The following is a 19174-nucleotide window of genomic DNA, read 5'->3' as shown; positions in this document are numbered from 1 at the left end:
CAAGGCTGTTCGGGATCACGAAAACTAGGGAAATCGTTTCCCTGAGTCGAGATCTGACCTTGATAATTTACACCCTGTCATTTGGAATTGCTACTTCCGTACCTTCGGCACGTAAAATCATGGATCAGAGGTACCATGAAGAGCAGTAGATTAAGTGGTCTCTGTTTAATGTGCACTCCAAGAGACAAAGAATATGTCAAGATAGGTTCGACTACTTACACACACAAATTCCAGTACCTACCAATTCAGATCCAGCTGTCCACCCTATGAGACAAGGAATTTAATTCGTAGGTTGGTCTCCCCTATGGCGCAGTGGTAGCGTCGTCGCCTTGTAATCAAGGGGTCCCGGGTTGGATACCCGGTGGAGGCACAAGTGGTTCGGATCCCACTTTAAACTGTAGGTCCAGTCCCGATTAATTAGCCTTACTGTGCATAAAGTGGACTAAAACACAAAATCAATCCAATCCAATAATTCGTAGGTTCTAATTTCCAAAGCAACATCCTGTCCCTACAATATGCCTGCCCATTTTGTATCTGCTTGTAATATTTATTATTCATTCAACATTATATACTGCACACCCAAGATGACATGAAGATCACAGTGCTCTTTAGCCCTTCCCTCCGAAGGAAGAAGTGCCCTTTCTTAAGGGTTTCTAGCAACACCACAACCTTTCGTAACCTTAAGAGCGGCAATAGGTTCCCAATACTTCATTGATCTGTGGGAATTCCGTTCGAAAAGCAGCACCATTATGCATTCATTCAGTGCCCAGCTCGATTCCCAAGAACAACGGCTTCGAAAGGTCGGTCGATCTGTTATGCTGTAAACTTCAAATGACCTTTCGAAGGGCGCGTCGAAGGCTCTAAACGCTCGAAATCGGGTCCCCGCTCCAATAAATTGCTGTTTTATTGCCGGGACCGTCGGCCGCACGGACCGGAACTTGAAAACCACGCTATTGTTAGACAGATGCGATATTCTGTTTTCTCCTCACAGACTCTTGTCTAGGCGCCTCCGTCTGCCGCTGTCATGAGTTACGGGAGGTGCTGCGACGAATTTATCGTTCTACGGATGCAAAAAGTAAGGCCTGTCCCTGCAGACAGTCATTTTATGCTTATCGAAAAGCTATAATCGGTTTCAACATGGCGAATGTATAGATTTTTGAAAATTTCATGTACCAGAGTTTCACGCTTCGCATTATATTTAAACTAGCAAGGAGTTAGAGATAAATTGAGTACGACTCCAGTTAGATTCTTCAGACAAGGAGGCTTCATTATTGCAGAGACGGAGAGAGGGGATGGGGGCTGGAGGGACAGGAACTCCCCCTAAGATCAAGTCGGCCAGGCGTGGTCTGACTGCCACACGGGAGGCCCGGGTTCTATTCCAGGTGGGAATTTTGTAGCAAAAACCCTGCATGGAATGACTCTGGGATCCACCCAGCCTTTGATAAATAGGTTAAATATGTATATGTAGAGCAACCTTGGGAGTGAAGGCACTCGGAGCCTTGTGCTGATAACACCACCTTTACAAATGACCGAGAGTGTGCTTTACTCCACCCCCCACCCCCATATGCCTTCACGGTATGTTACACTGTGCACGGGGTATATTTTCCTTGTGTGTAAAAGGTGAACAAGTTACACGCTTCGGAAAACAAAGCGGAGAATGCACCGTGAAATGCAACAAGAATAGATAATATCCATAACTTTCAATACAGGTACATTTTTTGTGCTAACATAATAATACTATACTAATCTCAATTTTGCTAAATACGAGAGAGGCCTCTCCGATGGCGCAGTGGTAGCGTCGTCGCCTTGCAATCAAGGGGTCCCGGGTTCGATACCCGGTGGAGGCACAAGTGGTTCGGATCCCACTTTAAACTGTAGGTCCAGTCCCGATTAGCCTTACTGTGCATAAAGTGGATTTAAAACACCAAATCAACGACTACGTTAAATACGAGAGCTGGGGCGTAAGTCATGCAACTACATTTTTTCTCAAAGGTAAACGGTAGTACTACAATATCATCGTACGACTCTTGAGATCATGTCACCCGTAGTATGTGGACACGTCACTATATGGCAGTGTGATGAACGGTTATTGTACAGAGGGCAGTGGTATTTCATTGTAGAGTCAACCGTCGTGCCACGGCTTTCGTATATCAAAATAGCCGTTCTTGGGGAAAGAAGTGCCTGAGAATGCCACAGGAAGCTGGTGGAATCTGTGGGGAATAGTGTCCTACCGTAGCACGCGCCTCTTTTTTTGTTCCTGTAACGCTCCTATGCTTCCACACTTGTAAACACATGTGGAACGATGGTATCTTTAAGGATGTTTGCTCGTTTTCCTATCCTATATGCTGGTACACATGATCTGCAGTGTTCATACACTCCACAATACCGAAAAGCTCAATATGCTGACCAAGGCAGAAATTTATTTTATTTTAAAACATAAACTAAACGTAACGTTTCAGCCTTCTAGCAAGGTCTTCTTCAGACTGTGTACCAAGTACAAATGAAACAAGGTACAAAACAGGAAGATATATATATACACAAAAATCACTCCCCTCTAGACACAAGATTATTAAAAAGCTGTTTCTGGAACATTCCAGCACGTAGCCTTCCATTGTCAACTGTACTTTTACCTCATAGGCGATTTAGCTGAACATTTCCTTTCATCTGGAAAGTGGTTGGACTCTTTATTTCACTCTCTTTTTCCTTTCTTTCTTCATTCCTCTTCCTTCTTCTCTCCTCTTTCGCTCTTGTCATTTCCACTCTTTCTAAAACCTTCTTCCATTCTTTGTTTATCTTGAGTCCCCCATTCCAGTTCATTGTGTCTTCATCTGCTTTCTTCTCTATTTCATTGGCCTCCTTCCATTTTCTCACTAGTACTTTCTTCTCCCTTCCTATCTTCTAAGCCTCGTCCCACTCTGTCATGTCCTGTTTCTCTCATGTGTTTAAATATCGCATTTCTCTCTCTCTCTCTCTCTCTTAAGTCGTACATCATCCCTATGTTGTTTCAACCTGTCTTTCAGCTTCACTTCGTAGATAATCCCTTCCTCTTCTCTGTTTTCCTTTTCCTTTGCATTCTTCGCTATTTTTAAGATGCTTCGCCCTCCCTTCCTATAAGTTTTAATGCCCGCTTTCCTAAGCACTTTGCATATCTTTTCTGTGGTCTTCCCCATACTCCTTACTCCCAACCTCCTCCTCTTTTACTTTCTCTTCCTCTTCTCCCCTGCCACTTATCTTCCTTCTTCTGTTTATGTCCAGTCTATCTTCCTCCTCGTAGAGAAGAAAGGAGAAGAAGACACAAAAACAATAGTACCCATGGCTTATGCGTCAACCCTCGCATAAATGTTGTAGAAATGCAACGTTCCATCATGAGGTTTATTCAAATGCTCTTCTGTTGTCGTTTCAGGTTTTCGTGTTTCTGTTATCGTTCCTGGTGACGCTGCAGCAGGCGCTGTCCTCCGGGTACATCAACTCTGTGATCACGACCATCGAGAAGAGGTTCGAGATCCCGTCCAGCCTCTCCGGCCTCATCGCCTCCTCCTACGAGATCGGCAACGTCATCACCGTCATCTTCGTCAGCTACCTGGGCAGCCGCAGACACATTCCTGTATGGATCGCCGTGGGTAAGTATTTCTTTATACTCTTTCTCGTGTTGCACTTTCACCATGATACGGGAAAGGCCAATTACAGGGTTAATGTCTAATTTTGAAATATTGGAAACATGATTATAATGTATCTAATGGAACCACATTCGCGAGTTCAATTTTTTTGGTTTCGTTTCTTTGTACCTTATTCCCATGTTTTGTGGTGTTCAAAGTTTACTGCACGGCCTATATTCCTCGAGAAACATACACGCTACGCTCCTTGTATATGCTACCACGCATCTTACTAACGAACATGCTCTCTAGTATACCTGGCCTTCAAGTTTCTGAAATTGAACATTCCGTATACAAGCATACGGATCATTTCTACCGATCCTGAATCTTAAAGATTATCTCTTCCGGTTCCTAATCCTGCAGATTATCTCTGCCATTCTCTACTCCTGCAGATTATCTCTGCCATTCTCTACTCCTGCAGATTATCTCTGCCATTCTCTACTCCTGCAGATTATCTCTGTCATTCTCTTCTCCTGCAGATTATCTCTGCCATTCTCTTCTCCTGCAGATTATCTCTGCCATTCTCTACTCCTGCAGATTATCTCTGCCATTCTCTACTCCTGCAGATTATCTCTGCCATTCTCTACTCCTGCAGATTATCTCTGCCATTCTCTACTCCTGCAGATTATCTCTGCCATTCTCTACTCCTGCAGATTATCTCTGCCATTCTCTACTCCTGCAGATTATCTCTGCCATTCTCTACTCCTGCAGATTATCTCTGTCATTCTCTACTCCTGCAGATTATCTCTGTCATTCTCTACTCCTGCAGATTATCTCTGTCATTCTCTTCTCCTGCAGATTATCTCTGCCATTCTCTACTCCTGCAGATTATCTCTGCCATTCTCTACTCCTGCAGATTATCTCTGCCATTCTCTACTCCTGCAGATTATCTCTGCCATTCTCTTCTCCTGCAGATTATCTCTGCCATTCTCTTCTCCTGCAGATTATCTCTGCCATTCTCTTCTCCTGCATATTATCTCTGCCATTCTCTACTCCTGCAGATTATCTCTGCCATTCTCTACTCCTGCAGATTATCCCTGCCATTCTCTACTCCTGCAGATTATCCCTGCCATTCTCTACTCCAGCAGATTATCTCTGCCGTTCTCTACTCCTGCAGATTATCTCTGCCGTTCTCTACTCCTGCAGATTATCTCTGTCGTTCTCTTCTCCTGCAGATTATCTCTGCCGTTCTCTACTCCTGCAGATTATCTCTGCCATTCTCTACTCCTGCAGATTATCTCTGCCATTCTCTACTCCTGCAGATTATCTCTGCCATTCTCTACTCCTGCAGATTATCTCTGTCATTCTCTACTCCTGCAGATTATCTCTGCCATTCTCTACTCCTGCAGATTATGTTTGCAAGTCCCTAATCCTGCACATTATCTCTGCTGGTAGTTAATCCTGCACATTATATCTACCTATTCCTACTCCTGAAGACCATCTCCCAGACTTCCTATCCAGAGAATTTAACTCTTGAGGTTCTGTACCCTACAGATTATCTCGTAGTCTTTCTATCCTGCCAGATCAACTCTGCGATCCGCTCCTGTAGATTATCTCTTTTGGTCGCTGCGGTTCAAAGAGGGCTGCGTGCGTGCGCGCTTCTATTCCTCCCACGTATGGAATATAGTGAAAGGTTCCCAGGAAGGACGCTAATTTAACTACCCCGCAGCTAAGCTAAACTTTGATCCAGTACCCAATAACTTGGCAGGGCCAAACCTAAACGTCCACAAATACAGTTATGGATTCTTCACACGATCCCCGAAAAACATTGCTGACGAACTCTCTCATTACGTGTTTCAGTTATATACATAGGCTACTGTACTCAATTGGGTCTACGACATACTGATGTAACTGAGAAACTTCAGTTGAAGCTCCTGGTGTATACGTATTCAATCACGTTCGCACTTGAGACTGACCTCCGTGGCGAAGTGGTTATCATACCCCGCTAATACGCCAGGGATTCCGGGTTCGAATCCTGGCCGGGGCATGGGTGTTCTTTGTGAGTGTGTCTTCATCATATCATCACTCACCTTCATCTTCACAGTTGATTGATTAGGCTTATTGTACTACATTTTCTGCCTCTTTGTGCTAATTGCAAAGATGAGGATGAGTGATGGATGGTATGATGAAATTGACGAAGGGACACTCAGAAAAATCACGTATGCCCAGGTCAGGATTCGAACCTAGGACCCTTGGCATCATGTTCACGATTAGCCACAAGTTGAATAAAAGCAGAGTAAAATAAACCAAATTAATCAATTCAACGACCTCCTCGGAAACGCCTTCTCAAATTGGACCTTCGCCCTTTGTTATTTGAAAATGGCCGTAGGATGATGGGGCTAGATTTGAAACTGAGAAATTCCTTTACAAATAGGTGAGCACAACGGCACTGCTCGTAAATGTGTAGTGCAAAATATAAATCCATATTATATTTCATTATAACGCCATCTTTTCACCTTCAAGTTTTGGAGAATCCCTTTGAAATCTTGGAATAACCGGTATGCTTGAAATTTATCTGGACCGTAGAGTAGCCATCCTGGTACCCACGTACAACGAAGTGATAACTTCAGATTGTGAACCGTGATTGAAGCAGGTTTCTTCACTCCTCGACTGCGGTAAGCCACCCAGTTATTCCCTGACAGCCAGCGAGGACACTCCTGCTTTCAGAAGCATCCCCCTCGTCCCACCAGAGCGAGCAAATCTCCGACGTGAATTCTTCATACCCTCTTCTGGGACATGGCTCCAATTTTCTGCTCCAGGAGGTCGTCAGAACAAAGCATGCATGTTGCAACAAGATCTTTCACGCTTTGCGACCAGCGCCCGCCTCGCAGGAGCTAAATCTGCCCGTACTCGGTCACACAGAGCAATTTGCATTTCGGTTCCTGGGTATACGCCGAGCGAAAACTCCGTTCGTTATGCTGGTCCTTGTAATCCACGTAATCGTTAGCTGAGATGCGCTCTCTTTGAAGGTGAGCGGAGCTTTCTCCGTGATGTTCTGAGGTGAGAGCTCATTTGGTAATCCATCTTGCATTTTTCATTAAGTTTCTTGAATGAGATATCCATGCCAGGCTAGGTCTTTGTTTCATCGTGCGGAAAGTGATGTTCCTTCTTATGTGGTTTAGCGGCGACAGTAGATTGCATCGAAATCAGCCGATGAAGAATGTCGGGAGATATTGTGAAAGAGAGAAGTTGAAGAAAGAAAGAACATTGAGTATGAGAAGTGACAGGAGAGAGAGATAAAATGAATAAGTGAGACGTTTAAGATTAAAGGGAAAATGAGAGATAGGAAATGAAAAGAAAGGAGGCAGAGAAAATTAGGGAGATTTAAGAAAGGCGAATGATTGAAGGACAAAATTAATGACAAAACAAAATATTTTGCTTATAACAAAATGAAATCTCCTGAAAATTCACAAGCTTTCCTACACCGGGAACCACTTTCCCCTAGTCTTGGAAGAACATGAGCAATTTTGGATTGCATTCATCGGTTTATTTTTCGGCCCTAACGTTTAATACTCAAAGACTTTGTCTTTACATTATGTACAATATATAAGGTTTCACTAGTTGCAGACATTTTCTCGTAATTTCGTAATACAAATTAAAAATGCAATTGAGGTGACAAAAAAATTAATTAAGAATAACTTTTTGGAGAGAAAAATGTGAATAAAATGTCCAAACGAAAGTTATTGGGGAGTTTATAGTCTAAAATGATAGGGGGATGTTCGAAAAACTAAATCAATGCATGCAATCCAGCTTACCAGGAACACTTCATGAACATACCTAAAGAAGTTTCGATTATATACATTTTATCCAGGTTTGGTCCAAAATTCGTCTCATTGCACCGGACTGGTATGTGAAAGGTAGAAGAGTGATCGAAATGAAGAGAGGAACATGGGATAAAGAAATGACATTCATAAGAAGAGAGAGAATAAAAGAGAAGTGAAAAGAGATAGAGGGAATGCGAAATTAAATAGTGGGAGAAAAAGCATGGGGGAAATAAAAGTGCAGGAGATAGAAAGTGAAGCAGAAAAAGATAGAGAGTTGAAGGTTGAGAAGTTGCAGATTGAAAGAGAGGTAAACGAGAGAAAGGGAAACCAGGTGAGAAGGATGGAGAGAGAAAGAGAAGTTGAAGATTGAACAAAGGGAAAGAAGATAGAGAGAAAACAGATGAGAATGAAAAGTGACAGAAGAGAGTTAGATGTTTGTTATTGTTGAAGTATGTGTGTCAGCACCATGGGCTCTCACCATATCGCGAGAGACAGTGTAAGAAAGGAAGTGACTGAAGAAAGAACAATGAGTGTAGGAAGTGACAGAAGAGAGAGAAGAAAGTAATGAGGGAGAGGTTTAAGATTGAAAGGAAAATAACTGAAATAGGTTTAAAAATGTAAGAAATGCCCTTATGGCAGAAAAATTCCATTCTGAAAACCTGCAAAGGACACGCAGAAATGCATGTTAAGATGCAGAAATTAATCTTATCGATATGAACAAAGAGAGAGAGAGATATATGTAAAAGAAGTGAAAATAGGAGCAGAGGCAGAGCTAATGAGAAACTATTGATAGAAGGAAGAAGAGCAACATTAGAAAGTTAAAGAGAGAACAAATGAGAAGGAAAAGAGTGAAAAAAGAGGCATTAAGGGAGAGCGAAGGGGAAAGAACGAGACTGTTCGTGCCTTCAGAATTGATCCGTTCCTCCCTGTCAATTCTGTGATGAGAAGGTCAGAAGAACGTTAACTCCCGCGTCGTGGGGTTGAGACAGACTTAAGACTCGAGGAAGCTAACGGGAAGAAAGCTTGCCTAAAGGAAATTAGCAATTTTCGTCCGTACACAAGTTTACGAATGGAGCCGTAAAACCCTTGGACTCTGATCTACTGCAGCGACAATCTGCAAACAAATGAAATTCCTGGTACTCAGGAAATGAAACTCCTTTCATTTGCAAATTAACATCCTTAATTTGCAATAGGTGAGGGGAATAGAGTTGCAGATTAAAACAAAAGTTGGCGCGCACGCCATGCTACCAATATGTTGAAATGCGCTAATGTTGTGTAAATAGATATAAATACAAGGTAATATACGATGAACTGGTTTGAATTAATCTTTTAGTGTTGTTTATAAATTCAATATTTTGTGCATGTGCCTCCACCGGGTATCGAACCCGAGACCCTTGATTACAAGGCGACGACGCTGCCACTGCGCCATCGGAGAAACCCCTCCTATTGAAAACTAAAATATGATTTGATAGAGGAAATGCTTCGGTCGGGAATGTTACTTTTCTTTTAAAAAAAAATTATTATTTTTTCATCTAATATCACAGAACGTGATGTAGATGTAGAACGTGGTCTTTTAACGTAAAAGAGGAAATAAAACTAAGATTTTTTTTTGAAAATAAGAAATATTTGGACGCAAAAATAGATGAAACAACAGGGAAGTGGAGAAGGTTACATAATTCTCTGAATTACCATGCAGCTCTTTCGTCTACAGGTGAACATTTTTTTGGCCGGCGTGGGAATGGGAACTCATGACAGATCTGTATATGTTCGATCCCCAACACCGACATAAAAGTGGTTCGAAGAGGTACTCTCTCGAAACGTAGTGTTAGGACGCACGGTCATGAAATTAGGCGGGTGGCAGAAGTTCGCGCTGTTGCCACATCGGAGCACAACCTCTTGTGTTCTGAGGTTTAAGAGAATTAAAGATCTCGTTGTAGAATTGGTCTTTGTAATCCAAAGATACAAACTGTGATACAAACTGACAGTATTTGCTCGAAAAGTCCGGAATGACACAGAAGTGCCCCGGAGAGAGGTCGCTCTGACGCTCTCTTTGCTTTTTCCCATATGTGGCACCAGCGCAAATCTGCCCAACCGCCTATTTTCATGGCCGTGAGTTTAGTAGATGAACAAGACAAATGGATAATGTCCAGTTAACATTGGATGCTCAAGGTTAGAAATATTGAAGTGCAAAATCCATGTTTATTCCCTGAATAAATAAATCAAGAAGACTTCTTTGAGCAGGTCAAAGGAGAGGATACAAAAGTTAGGATCCTTATTGGAAATCCTAATGGTAAGAGGCCTGAATGAAGACCAAGAAAAAAAGATGAAATGACAGCATTAAGATGGTCCTGGAGGAAATTGGTCAAAGCGTAAATAAGAAAGTGGATAATGGTGTTATTGTCGGTAAATAAAATAGTATGTAATGATCGAATATACAGAGTGAATCAAAAGTCCCTTAACACCCCTATAAAATGAAAAGGAATTAAGACTGGAAACAACTGGTCATGGCAGAGACAGCTTACGACCATGGGGAGCCATAGTCGTGTGTGTCAAGCGAAGGTCCTCCATATTGCTGGCCGCCATATTTAATTCAACTCGAAAATTTTAAGTAGGAAGGTAGTGATGTGATATATCAAATCAGGCTAGAATTTCACGGGAAAAAGTTAAGCTTTTTTTTAATCCCTTGCCATCTTGCTCACGCTCTATAGGGTCTTAGCAGACTCACTAGCAAGACCCTACTGTCACCTGGAGACTTTGCGACATTACTCTGATTCTACCATCCCTGTAACCAAAACACGGTGCCTTACTTTAAAAATATACGTGAACTACCGATTAATAGCAAGTGGAAATGGTGCATGAATTTCCGTTCCAGTTACTGCCTGAAAGCTTATTGGAAAAGTCGGAAGAGTTTCTCATTAAATTTCCTTGAGTCATTGTTTCTCCGCGGAGTAGTCGAATGACAAAGTAGCTTTCAGAAGGCTTTTGTATGCTGTAAATAGAAAACTCATGCTTCTTCGTGCAAATCGTATCAATCCATAGGATTGTATGTTTATTTTATTAAGTCTCTCTGAACGCTTCATGTTGACCAGGGCATTCACTTGTTTTTCTCAGCTGTCTCAAGCCTCTTAGGCATGTTTACAATGCATTGTGTTGTGCCATGCAAACCTCCTGAGTATTCAGGAAGCAGGTAATACTTCTGGGTTTGGTGTCAGCGGTTTGCATGGTAGCAATTATAATAAACACGATTCGGCGATTCGGCATCGAGGAAGAGCTCGATGGCCAGGGAAGATAGAGGTGAGACAAGCTGGGAAGTGACTGGACTTTGGGAATTGAGTTGGTAGAGAGAGGAGGTCAGCAAGACAGGAGGTCGATAGTGGAAGCACGCTTTGGTCAACAAGTTAGAAGCTTACAGAGGACTTCGCTATTTTCATCCAGCTCAGAGACTTCAGTTAGACAGGTAATTATCCTACACCCAGCCATGATACAGGTTCAACGGTTCACAAAATCCAACGAGTTGCCATTGTCTTTTCAGTAGTTTAATTCCTTTTGTGTAATTTGTACCTTTCGCATGCCAAGCAATAACTCGTCATGTCAATGACGAGTGGTCTCATCAAGAGGATGAATGATGAGTAGTTTACATCACCCCATCAGCTAACTGGTTAACCTGCTAGATACTTTTAAGATCCCACGAACTTTAAGGTTCGTTACGTGGTGGAGATTAGCGGGCCTTTTCATTTTTTTTTTTTAGAAATGAAAAGAAATTGTTAACCGGTTTAAATTCAACCCCACCCCAAATCTCGTTACGTGGTGGAGTTGCTTTGGGTCTTTTCATTTTCTTCGGAAATGGAAAGAGTTGCACTTAATTGTTAGCCTAGAAATTTCCCCCTATCTCCAGCTCGACACGTGGTCGAGGTGCTGGGATTTTCATTTATTTCACCATGAACTAAATGAAAATTGAAAGATTAGTCTTTGTAACCAGTTTAGAATTATTACCCACCCCAAATCTCGTTACGTGGTAGAGATTTGGGCTTCTCATCCATTTCCTCGGAAATGCCATGAGAAAATAGAATGTTATCTAGTAGAGGTTTCAACAATCAGTTTTAAATTCAACCCCACCCCAATTTTTGACACATGGTCAAATCCCACCCCAAAATTTTGCTCATTAGTTTAGTTTTTTTGGTATGTCCTTGCCAAAATTATTTTTGAAAATACATAGGGCTTAAAGTTTTTTCTTTGCATTAATGGGGGGGACAAGAATTTATATATGCCATGATAGATGTTTAGTCTAACATGAGGATGAATTCGATTAAATTTATCGACTTCAAGTTTGGGTCGGTAATCAGCGAAATGTAAAATGCGGAGGAACCTGCGCCCTAGCTCCGTCGCGGTTACCCGCGTCGGACTGGCGCTATGGTATCAGGAGCGTCCGGCATTCCGCGTGGCGGAAGGTTCGATGTCGGATTTTAGGGAGGCCCATTTCATCAAAAATGTGGCCGGCCCAGGGACGTCCGTGGACGATTCCTTATCAATCTGCTCCTGGTAGCTCTGTGGTTCACTCACGAACCCGGTACCATGGTTACGACAAATTCCCACCTGGGAAATTTTTTACCATCCAGAATTTTTATTAAGGAATAAGGGAAAGGCATTTAGATTTGAAGATTTCTTGCATTGACAGTGATTTTAGAATTTTTTTTATATAATCTTGAATACGAAAATTATTACAACGTTGGTTATGAGGATGCAGTAAGCTACAGTAAACAGTAAACGATTTTACCCTTAACATTTTTAATTAATTAATAACGTGGAATAAAAGTGGATTTTAAAGTTATTTATGACTGAGGAAAATAAATTCGTGCCACCGAGTCAGAGTCAATCGGCACTATGTGCATTTTAACGAGTCATAGCAGAGAGTATGCTTTTCTGAGTCATTTTTTTTTGTTATTGTTATTATTAATAATTGAGATTCATTAAAAGATTAATTTAAATTTGGTTTAAAACTGACCGTAACTTGTAAATGATTTAGAATGCTTGAACTATAACTGCTAAGATTATTGCAACGAGGATATTACATTTTTATATATATATATAGTTTTGGGAACGAATAAGGCCCCGAGGACCACTCATTTATATTCTTAATGACTGAAGTCTCCTAGCACCTCATGAAGGGAGCTTAGATTAAGGAGATAGTCAAGTTTATACGAGATAGTCACTTGCCTTACGTTACCTTAACTTACGCATACATTGCCTGAAAATTTTAATTCATGTTAATATGTAAAGAAACGAAACGCCAATTATATTCCTCGACACGCATGTACAAGGTTCGTACCGTGATTTAGGGTATAAACCGCCCGATTAATTAAAAGTTCTAGTTGAGAAGTAATAGATGTATTATTAGGCTGCAGTGACGAGAGATGTCCGTTCACAGGTAAGCAGTAGTGACGAGAATGAATGAATCCGTACACAGATATACATATACTTATATGCTTTAAGCAAAGTTAGGCACAGCCAACTTATTTTGAATAACTAGAAGAGAATTAGGAGAGCATCACACGGCGTGGACGTTTCTCACATATTAACGAGATTTTTTTGTTAGTATATATTTATATATTTTTTTTTTCCTGTCCGAAACATTGTTTCGTTTGACAGTTGAATATTTATCCTTAGCACGTTGTAGCTTCGAATGTTAAAAACTTTAAAATGCAGATTGTTTTAAAATCTTAAATATAAATATTGCAAGTTTGCTCCAAGTTACGGCATTTATTAAAGTGAAACAGGTCTAATATTTTAAATCCACTCGCGTGACATAATAATAATTTATAATAAAATAGCACTAATAATATTAACAATTAAAAGCAGACTTATTATTTAATAAAGTGCTTTAGGCACAAAAGTTTTTTGCAGTATGTAATAATACTAGCTCAGCGAATACATCACTAGAATTTTATAGTTACTCTTCAGAAGAAGGTATATGATTTATATTAGCAAAGTTTATTTTTAAGCGCCAGTTATGAGAATATTTATATTATATATAAATTCTGCCATCGCAGAATGATAATGATTAAACCACAACGGTTTTAGTTTTTAACTTTGCCACAATAATATGCTAAGCATATTTTAGAATGAGTAGAGAGAATTAAAGATTCTTCAAGTTTTAGTGATGTTAGTATTTTAATGCATTTAAAGATCGCATAAATAATAATTATTATTTTATTTCAGGTAGTCAGGAGTAAATCAGTCTCAATTTTTTCCTTACCTTGTACTTTAGTACAGTTCGATTGATTTCAAGTATTTAAAAATAAAGTTCACACCTGACATTAAATAAGATACGTTTGCAGTAAAATTTAAAAAATAAGATAAGTTAAACAGTGCTAATAAATTTAAGAGAATAAATAAATTATATTAAATAAATAAATTACGCAGATAATTTGAGCCTAGAGTCGGAAATAATTAAAAGTTGAGTTAAAATATCTACTACTTAGACTAGGCAGGCTTAAAGTACGTATTAGCTTTGAAGAACTGTTTGTTTTGATTGCCTAAGCAACATGAAAATCATTGCGATTTTAGTTATTTTAAACGGATTTCTTCCATACGTAAAAGCTTCTAATTTTATTTATCTGTTGAACAAGTCCTTTGATTATCCTTATAATATAATTACAATTTTATTATTAACAACATTTATTATTAGTATTTTTATAATTTTCATAATCTGTTATTTTCAATGTCAACGCAAGAAATCTATTACTTACGACCATGAGTGTACCAACGAATTACCGTTAAGCAAACTTAATGATCCACCGTCCATTGATCCGATTTACGACGATGTTGCACCAATTGTTGAAGTGGTACCATTGAAAACGAGTCACCCGCCAATTCCCCCTCCACTCCCTCAGTCCATTATTAGTCAACCTAGGGTACAAAAAGAAGTTCAAGATTTATCCAGAAATAGTTTAGTCACTAAAGACGACAGTATAGATGTGCTGAAGAATATTTTATCCGTTAAAGATAGAGTTCAAAAATTTGCCGTAAGCAAGGGTCCTAATTTTGTTCAAAACAGCTGCAAAATGGAAAGTGAATTGCCTATTTCATCCTGTGTTCAGCCAGTTGTAAAAGTTAAAGAGTCATTTGCTAATCAGTCACCCGTAAAAATCGAGAAAGTTTCAAGTGTTACTTTAAAAGCAGAAAGTAAGCCAAATTTTCAGGTTACCGAACCTGTTGTATCGTTTACAGACCATATTTTCTACGACTTCATGTTCGACTAGAATTTTATATTAATTACGATTCAAATTTTAAGTATAATTCATTTTTTACGTTTTATTGTAGGCTAGAATTTCACGGGAAAAAGTTAAGCTTTTTTTTAATCCCTTGCCATCTTGCTCACGCTCTATAGGGTCTTAGCAGACTCACTAGCAAGACCCTACTGTCACCTGGAGACTTTGCGACATTACTCTGATTCTACCATCCCTGTAACCAAAACACGGTGCCTTACTTTAAAAATATACGTGAACTACCGATTAATAGCAAGTGGAAATGGTGCATGAATTTCCGTTCCAGTTACTGCCTGAAAGCTTATTGGAAAAGTCGGAAGAGTTTCTCATTAAATTTCCTTGAGTCATTGTTTCTCCGCGGAGTAGTCGAATGACAAAGTAGCTTTCAGAAGGCTTTTGTATGCTGTAAATAGAAAACTCATGCTTCTTCGTGCAAATTAAGTTTGCCGAAATTTCGCAAAAGTAGACAACTCAAGACGGAGCGAGCGTAGTGGAACGCCTAGCGAGCTGGTGCATGACACCGCCTGACATCGGCTGTCGTCTTTCAGGAATGGAGCAGTTAGTTTATTGCGCCGCCAAGTTCTCCGCTCTATTGTATCGGGTGTTTTTTTGCTCGGTCCTTTCGTGAGAACGTTAAGAAAAATAGAAACTTTTCCCATGACGGCATTATTTGTTTCCAAGTTATTTTTGTTTCATCATTTTTCAGCAATACTTTAAATTTGTATGCATTTTAAGCACCGTGCTCATATGACCAGAAATGTATTAACGGATTTACATTCGTGGGATAATACTGTAAGCAAAGTAAGTTGAAAATTAAGAGAAGGAAGATTAATTGCTAGGGAAAATATGACCTGTTCTGGATACAAGAACTGATCTGGTCGCCAAAATAACTTATTATTTTGTAATGTACTATGTAATAATAAATAAATAAATAGAGTTCATACAAAACGGGGAAACAGATACATTCACGAAAGTGACTTTCTGGTTTATATATAGATGCACCAGGTCATAAGCACACACCTCTTTTCCTCCTCCTTTTTCTGGCCGATATGTTCGTCCCCAGTGGCTTTTGTCACTTCGGTGTGGATTGATTGATTGACCTAATTTATTTTACTACTGCTTTTGGCTAATAGCGAGGATGAGGATGAGTGATGGCTTTTATGAAGACCACTCACAAAGAACATCCATGCCCAGGCTTGGTTTCGAACAGGGATGGCCAAATCCGGATAAGATCCAGATATCGGATATTCTGATATCCTGATATATGGATTGTCCGAGTGTCGGATATTCGAATTATCGTTTATTCGTTTTACGGCTGTCCACATATTATTTTATTAGTCATTTTCTTTTTTCACTGTTTCTACAAATCTTTGATCAAATCTGTTCTATCTGGATATCCGAATTATCCTTTGCATTCATATCGGATAATTTCAAATCCGGATATTTTGATCATTCCAAGTTCCGAACCCGGAACCTCTCGCATTCCAGCGCGGTGCGGGAAATTTCCATTAGGTCTTCCGAGCGGCGTAAAGTGTGTGAAGTATAATGTAAATCCTCTGCTCCCCCCCCTCTCACAATGACGCTGCTGCACATCCCCTGAACCTCGGGGATTCTCGTTTCGATTCCCGGCAACGACTCGCGAGGGAGGTCCGACCACCGGCGTCCACGTTGACCGCATATGCGGCTGACCCACTTCCACCGACAGAAACCCATCGCATTGAATTTTCACGTCACGCTATCTTGCATCGGCATCGGAGTTGTGGAAACACCGTGGATCACTTTTCGCTTCTTTTATGTTCCGGGGAGAATCTCGGATTACGTCTCCTGCAGGATCCCCCCCCCCCAACCCTTTCCCTCCAAGAAGAAACTCTCGTTTATTGCGGGTTTACGTAACCTGAATGCGCAATGCTTGCTTGTTCGTTTTTTCTCCCTTTGCAGCCTGTAAATCACTTCTTTCATTGCAATTCCTTGGGAACAGACGGGATCATGCCGAGAAAATGATGTTTACATTCACGATCCGACGAAAAATTTGTCAATAAAAGAAGGTAAGAGAAATGTTTCTTTCATTTTCTACGATTTGTTTTCACTCCATCTTTGAAACTTCTGAGTTGTTGCAGAGGTTTTTATTCTCGAAAATTAGTTTTTTTTATCATTTTTATTTTACACTGTATAATAACAGTTTATACAGATATTTCTTCGGTCTGACTATATTGAATACTTCAAATCACCTTCAAATGAAAGAACAGTTCACTAACGTATCGTGTGTTCCCGACATGTCCGTCCACAATATTTCATTTGTACGAGGTACGTGGATACAAGGCAGCTCAACAGAATCACAATTTTCGAGTTCTACCAGTCGTTTTACACTTCACGATGTACCGGAAATAGAAACAGAAACCTTCTTCTCTACTGGCTTTATAACTCAGTCCCCTGTCCAGCCCAAAAGAACCATTTTATCATCCATCACGATCGAGGTAGAAATAACCTGGTCAGGGTGTGAAATCAGTGAAGACTTTAAGGGGGGGATCTTAATTTACATACACAACACCCCCCCAAATATTTATATGAATTATTATGTGAAATACATATTTGATTTTGTTATTACATAGAGAAGTAAATTATTAAATATTACATATATATGTATCAATACGTATAAAGTAGCAAACTAATTCCTTTACCGAGAGCTTAAAATGTACATAAATTACAAAGTAGTTGAAATTTTTTATTAAAAGTTGTTGTTTAGTTTTTGCTTTCTATTAATATAAATTGGATTACTTATATTTATATAAGATTCTTGTTTTACTTCTCTTGCACAAATATTGTTTTTGGTGTATATCCGTTAATAATATCTTGCCGTGGCGGAGTGGTTAGCACATCGCGCTACAACGCCAGGGGTCCCGGGTTCGAATCCCGGCGTGGGTGTTTGTGAGTGTCCGTTCATCAATTTCATCATGTCATCACTCATCCCCATCTTCGCAAATTAACCAAAAGTGGCACAAAAAGCGAAGTAAAATCAATGAATCAATCAATCTGTTGATGATCTCTTGAAAGAGAAAGAAAGCATGGGACATTCACTAACTCACAAAGAGGATATCATCCTTCTCTCATTTTGTGTCTTTTTGATAGTATCCTTCAATTCTTGCGTGTGTTTTCGATATTAACCTTAGTGAAGTATATTTTAAGTCAAAACTAATTTATTATATTTGTTGTAAAAACAAAACCACACACAGTAAAGTTTTAGTGGAGATGAGTTTTTTAGGACAATATTCTTTGTGTTGGGCATTCCCCCCTGTTTTCCAAGGCTTTCGCACCTTGAACCTGGTAATATGTGACCCCACTCTTGTGACTGCCCAGATAGAACATACTGATTAGCAGCCATGATTACCAAACCATCTGATGGTACGTCATTTCACCATTGTGAGCTAAGCACAGCCACGCTGCTCTGAACAAACCCCCCTCCGTTCACCCCCATCAATACCAAAGCCTCTCCTGATGTAGCTGTTCCTCGCAATTTTCCTCCAGGTTGAAATCTCACAAAATCCCCATCTTAAATAACCATTAAGAGATACGTATGTGTTGAAAACCTCAAAATCGCATCTCAAAAGGTTGGTTTTCAGCTATGCTTGACTGGAAATTGAATTCGTGTGTGTTTAGCAGCGGGAATTCTAGACGAGGAAAACCTTGAGCTATTTTTTCCAGCTACACGAAATTCGCGGTTTCTCTGTTTCTGTGAAGCCAAACTGTAATATTTAGACTTCCTTTCGGAACATGTGGAGGAGGAGAATTAATCACTGGATTCTGGTTAACATTCTCCGCGTGTTTGTTGTCTGCTTTCTTGCGAAACTCGAGGTCGTATTTTACCAGTTAATTCGTTGGACCATTTGTTTAGATAGTTTCAGATTCTGTCTTTGTTTCTTGAGGACAACCAGGACGTATATCTTAAGCTTCTTTCTTTCCTGCATGACCGACCTCCGTGTCAGAATGGTATGCACAGCCGTCGCAACCGAATAGCGCACACTTTAGATACAGAATTGCGCACAAATCGCACTGACCTGATTTGCGCACAGATTATGATCGAACGTTGCCACTTTGATAGCTTTAAAGTCTGTTCGCAAAACTGATTTTTTTCTTTAGACAAGAAGAGGGAGAGAGAAATTAGAAATAAAATAGTAAATCTCTTAAGGATTAAATAAAAAATATAATTTGACCAGTAAATGTAGCAAGTCAAGATACAATTTTCATACCAATTTACATAATACAGTAAGTCACTATTTATGTTTTCAAGATACAATTTTCATACCAATTTACTCAAACTCAAAAGTTAGGTTAGGTTAGGGTAATGACTGCACAATAAACACTGCTGTCAATCGAACCTCGTGACCTTCGGTATAAATACAAAGATACACCGATCATTACATTCCAATCCACCAATCAGGTTCATCCTCTATGCCTATCTAATGCTATCCTTCCAGCAAAAACATGTGTAAGTCCA

General features: G+C 39.9%; 1 protein-coding gene across 3 annotated transcripts in view; it reads left to right on the top strand.

Annotated features, from left to right (window-relative positions):
• Oatp30B (Organic anion transporting polypeptide 30B) overlaps positions 1–19174 on the top strand; it is a 260401-nt gene that overhangs the window by 187326 nt on the left and 53901 nt on the right. For all 3 annotated transcript variants that reach the window (XM_083126930.1, XM_083126928.1, XM_083126931.1), the window contains one exon: positions 3404–3620. In XM_083126930.1, coding sequence (XP_082983056.1) covers positions 3404–3620 — 217 coding nt within the window. The remainder of the gene's footprint in view (positions 1–3403; positions 3621–19174) is intronic.

This window comes from Lepisma saccharinum, chromosome 8, assembly GCF_977018435.1.
Source record: "Lepisma saccharinum chromosome 8, izLepSacc3.1, whole genome shotgun sequence".
Taxonomy (NCBI): domain Eukaryota; kingdom Metazoa; phylum Arthropoda; class Insecta; order Zygentoma; family Lepismatidae; genus Lepisma; species Lepisma saccharinum.
Note: the sequence above shows the minus strand (reverse complement) of the source record. Positions and strands in the feature narration are given on the sequence as shown.